At 34.0% G+C, this 6,000-nt stretch overlaps 1 protein-coding gene across 4 annotated transcripts in view; it reads left to right on the top strand.

Moving 5' to 3' along the window:
- The window catches only part of LOC112687089 (gamma-aminobutyric acid type B receptor subunit 2), a 466,487-nt gene that overhangs the window by 115,803 nt on the left and 344,684 nt on the right, over positions 1-6,000 (top strand). For 2 of the 4 annotated variants that reach the window (XM_025559633.1, XM_025559632.1), the window contains exon 2: positions 742-797. The exons of 1 other annotated variant lie outside the window; for it this stretch is intronic. Coding sequence is in view for 1 of the 3 variants with exons in the window: in XM_025559631.1 (XP_025415416.1) it covers positions 3,625-3,642 (18 nt within the window). In the remaining 2 variants the exon portion in view is untranslated. Of the gene's footprint in view, positions 1-741; positions 798-3,609; positions 3,643-6,000 lie in introns of those variants that run through there. One more of the 4 variants, XM_025559631.1, reaches the window with a different exon arrangement.

The raw sequence follows: 6,000 nt of genomic DNA, 5'->3' as shown, positions 1-6,000 counted from the left end.
ACACACACACACACACACACACACACACACACACACACACACACACATAAAAAACAATTCATAATGTTGTGTATGATCAAAAGTTTTTTTTTACGAAAACTGAATGAAACAGAAAAGTTAAAAGTAAAATAAAAACTCATACTTAATCAAAAACATAAAGTTTTAGTCTTACGAAATGTTTCTGGGGATGTATAATAAAGAAGGCCTTATAAATAATATTTTGAAAACTACAAACTAAAATTTCGAATAAATGTCTCTGCAAATGATTTGTTGGTCTGCAGTCAAACGTATAGCTTACTAACTGTTCAGAAGTTTAGAGTTTGTAGTAGGTTTAAAAAAAAAAAAAAAAAATACATTTTTGAAAAAAAATATAAGTAATAAAACACGAGTTCACACAAATGGTGTAAAATTATATTAAAATATCATGAGAATAATAAAAGTAGATAATAATATGTGTCGCTTTTCAAAATGGTTTGATATTCATGAAATACTTATTCATTTATGTAGATAATATTATATTTCGTAAGTTAAAATTAAGTCAGTGCTTTAAACAGAATAAATCATGTTCCTAAAAATATTGAAAAATAACTTCTTGATTACACAATGTTTCTGTGCAATAAAACGTAATATTTTTTTATTCTTACTACTTTCAATTTGTATTTTGAAAGTTTACAATTATTTGTTACTAGAAGTTTAATCATTGTTTTAGCGATTATTGTTTATTTTCTGTTTTTTTTCCAGGAAAAACCATATATTCTTGGATTTTGTATTGAAATGAAGAAAATGAACATCGTGTAGTATGTATATTTTTAATTTTCATTGATCTATGATTACTGAAACTTACGTTTCTTATATATATATATATATATATATAATGCGAGTAATATAATATGTAATATTTAATTATCTACTTAAAAAAATTTGAATTAAATAAAATAAAATAAAATTAGTTTTAGGAATATGTTTACCGGTATAAAATAAATATTATTTGGCTCTAATATATGAAATTGAATCGATCACGAGTATATTAATTTTTGTAGCTATTTTTGTTTAAAAAAAAATATAATGTAAATTTAATATAACATATTGTTCTGTGCAATTTTTATACCATGATATAGATTGAGGATATCAGTCCAAGAAAATTTATATCAATAATGAAGTGGACAGTATAAAAATGGTTGCACTATATGATGGAAAAAGATATGATTTCTTTACTTAAAATGAAATAACTGTCAACGGTACTACTGTATTACTTATGAAGTTACGAATTAAGACTAACTGTCTGAAAAATCTGATACTGCAGTTGAATGTATATCACCCATGGTAACACATCACAATATTATTTCCTTTATTAATTTCGATAATTTACAAATTTTAGAAAATGAATCCAATATTTAATTTGTTTCAAATATAATTTTTTAACATTTTAAAATATATATTAAAGAGTGTCTTTCAGACGTTAAATAATAATGTTAGATGTTTTCAAATTATCAGCTAACAGAACGCGATGTTTTCAAGAGTTGTTTTGTTTTATATCGATTCGACGACGCTATTACTGCTACCCCGTAACATTTTTATTAAGTATTTATTAACGTTCACAAAGTAAAAATAATAATAAATACATATATTACAACATGGTTAGGTCGACTGGTCTGTATTTACAAAGGAATGTATAAGTTTTAATATTTTCGGTTTTCAAAACTCCGTTTCATTATTTAATATTCGGTCGTTTTGTTGAAATAGGTTTGCAACAAATGTCGACTTCAGGATATCGGTAACTTAGCAACATTTTTATAGAATAACGGACAACAAGAATATACTCTAGTTAACATTATTTCAATTAAAGTTTGGACCAAAAGGGTTAATCTATAAGAGATTGATTTTATCAGCATTAAATAGCGAATAAATGTACATCCCCGTACATCTATCTAGAAAATAATCGGAGTATTGGAAAAATTGCTTTTTGTCACACAAACGATGAATTGCGATGATACTTAGTTATATAATAATTATTCAGTCCTTTAAATCGTTTTTGCATTCTGAATTTTGTGATAACCGAATAAAACAACTATTTCTTACATTATAAGTTTTAAAAATAACTTATCGTTAGCGTAGAAAAACGTATTGAAAAAAAATTGTAATAATTTAATAATTTGTACTGACGATTACGTAACACATTTTTTTTTTTATTTTTAAGCTAAAGAGTTGTACAATCTGTAAAATTACGGTTTACAATAAGCACAAGTGATAAGGGAGTTTATATAGAAAAGACAAATAGAAGGTAAATTAACAGACAAGTCAAATAATTACTACTATTTACATCTATTCAGACAGGGGGTTTGAGCGAAGAGACCATCCATTGATGGGACTTCGTGACATGTTGTGGTGGGGGTTAGTCTAAAAGTAGATCACGACACCATGTTCGTTTTAGACGTCTTCTGGGGTCACCAGGAATAGTGGGAGAAGATAGTTTCGAAATCAAGGGGTTACGATGATTCTGTAGGTTGGAGTGCATGTGTTATTAAAATGTTTTGGCAACGTTTTTAACTGTTTGGATGGAAAGGTCTTTATGGAGAGTATCATTAGAGATATAAAATGGAGCTTTAGTTATTTGTCGTAGGCATTTGGATTGAAAAGATTGAATTTTATTAATATTGTAGGGTTTGGCGGCACCCCATAATTGGATGCCATACGTTCATATTGGTTTGAGGAGTAACTTATATAATAAAAGTTTATTTTTAAGGTTAAGATATTTAGATGTTAAGAAAAAACGTAATTGTCGAGAACGATTGTTTAGAGCAAGCCGTTTGGTGTGGATATGTGTTGCCCAGGTTAGCCGGCGGTCTAGGTGAAGACCTAGATAGCGAACATTTTGGGCACGTGGGATCGGGAGATGATTTAAGTACACAGGAGGACAAACAGCGTGAACGTACAGTGGACGGATTTGGTTTCATTAACTTTTATCCCCCAATCTTTATACCATATTGATAAGATATTAAGGTGGTTTTGAATAAAGTTTGAGGCTGTTTCAGGGTTTGAATGGAAAGCCAGGAGTGCCTTGTCATCAGCAAAGTATCCAGTAGTTGTATGGACAGTGGTAGGTTGGTCAGAGATGAATATGTTGAACAGTAGTGAAACTGCGACTGCTCCTTGGGGGACGCCAGCACAGATCGGAAAAATTTTAGATATGGCTGATCCTGAACGGACAGAGAAGTGTCTGTTTAGAAGGTAAGATTTGATCATTAAATAGTAATAAGGAAGGGAATGGTTTTAAGTTTAAGGAGGAGAATTTTATGCCAGACTGTGCCAAAGACTTGTGCCACGTCTAGAAATACACCTGTACATATTAGCTTTTTTTCCAAAACGTAAGAGATGTTATCAACAAGGCGATTGATCTGATGAATAGTTGAATAGTTATGTCGAAATCCAAATTGGTTGTTGGGTAGATTAGATTCAATGATGGGCAGGATGCGCTTAAGAATAATTTTTTCAAAGATTTTTGAGAACAGCGGAAGAAGACTAATTGGTCTATATGATTTAGGTGAGTCTGGTGGTTTCTCTGGTTTGAGGATCACGATGATTACAGAAAACTTCCATAGGACTGGGAAATACAAGAGCCTCAACATGGAGTTATATATATACGTGAGTATCAGTATGGCTTTTTTTTGGCAGTTTTATAGCTACTTCAGATGTGATTAAGTCATAACCTGGGGTTTTGCGACGAGGAGAGTGGTGTATTGTATGTTCAACTTCGCTCGGGCGAATATGTTTAGGTGGAAGGGTCATAGGCAATGCGCAGGAGAGTGAGTGGCTTACTGTTTCAATTTGGGTTGGACATATGCTGTGTGGTTGAAAGGTAGAGGCGAGGTGGTAGGAGAATAAATTTGCTTTTTCCAGATCAGTAATGGCCCATGATCCATAAATTTTTTTCAGAGGAGGAAGATGAGGTTGGGAGCGAAGTATTTTTCTTGTAGTTTGCCATAGTGAATTGTCAGTAGTGGATAGAGAAACAAGGTGCCTAGTAAAGTTTTCTGACCTAATTGAGGCCAAAGTTTTTTTTAGTTTATTCGTTAGATTGTTAAATTTACGTTTATCGGAGGGATATTTTGTTCTTTGCCAAGTGGTGCGATCTGAGATTTTTCTGAGATTAGGGCTCTAATATGGAGGGGAAGGTTCCTAGTATGGTCTTTAAGAGGAAGTGGAGAAGAGGAAGACCAGGCTGTATCTTGTATCGTTTTGGTGAGATGGTTTACGGCATCGTCAATGTCGATAATGGATTTTAAACTAATTTTTAAATTGATTTGGGTGTCAATGGTTGATTTAAATTTACCCCAATCCATTTGGCCTTGGATAAGACTAGGTCTATCTTGTTTGTAAAGAGGACAGAAGAGTGGTCAGAACATAGGTCATCTAGGTTGATTATCGTAGAATATAAACCGTTTGGTATTTTTGTTATGAAAATGTCAAGGATGTCCGGACTTTTTCTGGGTGAGGAGGACTAGTAGGTTGGAGAGGGAGGAGCGTGTATTTTGTATTTTTTTATGTAAGCTAGTGCTTTGAGGATATTACCACGAGAATTGTTTGTACGGCATCCCCATTGCATGCGTTTTGCGTTTATATCACCCCCTATTATAAATTTTTGTCCAAGGGTGGTGAAGAAATCATTAAGTTGGACATGGGTTATTGTATGGTAAGGAGGGCTGTACGCTACATAAATGTTAATAGGTATGCTATTTAATGCTAGAGATATGCCGCAGGCTTGAATATGAGGTAATTGGATACTGGGAAGAGGGTAGTAGATCAGTGATGATCTAATTATGATAGCGGCTCCACTGTGTGCCATGCCATCTGGGTGGTTGGTTTTGAAGATTTGGTATCCAGGTAGATAAAAGTTTGAGGAATTAGTAAAGTGTGTTTCAGAAATGAGCGCGATATCGATTCTATTGTTTTGGAGTGTAGCTAAAATTTCACTTTTGTGATTCATGAGCCTATTCGAGTTCCAAGTGAGGATAAGAAGAGACTTGGATGTAGAGCTACTTTGCATTATTGATATTTATGAGATTTGAGAAGACCATGGTGAGGTGTGCTATAAGAGGGTTTAGAATGGCTTTAAAATCGTTTAGAAATTTAAGAAGCTCACCTTCATTGTTGTTGAGAGACGTGGTATTAGGTTTGAGAGGATGGTGACCCTCAGTTACATTAGCATATGAACGTGTCTGTGGCTTGGACGAGAATTCAGTAACTGGGTGTTGTTGTGATTGTTCGACGTTGACGGTGGAGTTGAATTGCTGTGGTTGTTGAGGTTTCTTGGTTGAGAAGTTGTTGTGCTTGCGAGTCAGTTGCTTGTATACTGTACATCCTTTATAGTTAGCTGGGTGTGCGCCTTCGCAGAGAGCCCATTTAGCTGGAAGATCTGGTGATTTTGAACAAGTGGTAGAGAGGTGTTTTCCACCGCATTTGAAGCATAGGGGGTTATGAGCGCAGTAGGTACGAGTGTGGTCATAGAATTGGCAATTTTGGCACTGTGGTATTTGTCGCTTTTTATAAAGTTCTTCTCTATGGAGAAAATATCGCTATCACTATTATTTGGGTCTAGGTCGACAAAAAAAAGAGGTAGCGGTGTTTTAGTTTGTTGGTGTCTGACATTAGTGACGTTTCTTACAGTGTGACCAATTTCTGCTATTGCAGATGCAATGTCTTCCTCTGGAGTTGAGGGATGGAGGTTTCGGATAACTACTCTTAGTGGCTTATCAGATTGTGGCTGATAGGTGTGGAATTGTGCGTTGGTTTCTTTTAGGTAATGGATTATGTTTCTATAACTGTTGGGAGTGTCTGCTTGGATTTTAAGGTGATTAGTGGTCGATTTGCACGAGAAACTGTCAGGGGCGGTGACTTCTGTTAGATGGTTGCGTAGTCCAAGGTAGTCATGGACGCCTTTAATAAATATAGGTGGAGGCAAAATTATTTTAAAAGTAGCATTGGTGGTATTCTGTTGCCCCT

This window comes from Sipha flava, unplaced genomic scaffold (genome assembly GCF_003268045.1).
Source record: "Sipha flava isolate LNK unplaced genomic scaffold, YSA_version1 330_pilon_pilon, whole genome shotgun sequence".
In the NCBI taxonomy this organism is placed as follows: domain Eukaryota; kingdom Metazoa; phylum Arthropoda; class Insecta; order Hemiptera; family Aphididae; genus Sipha; species Sipha flava.
Note: the sequence above shows the minus strand (reverse complement) of the source record. Positions and strands in the feature narration are given on the sequence as shown.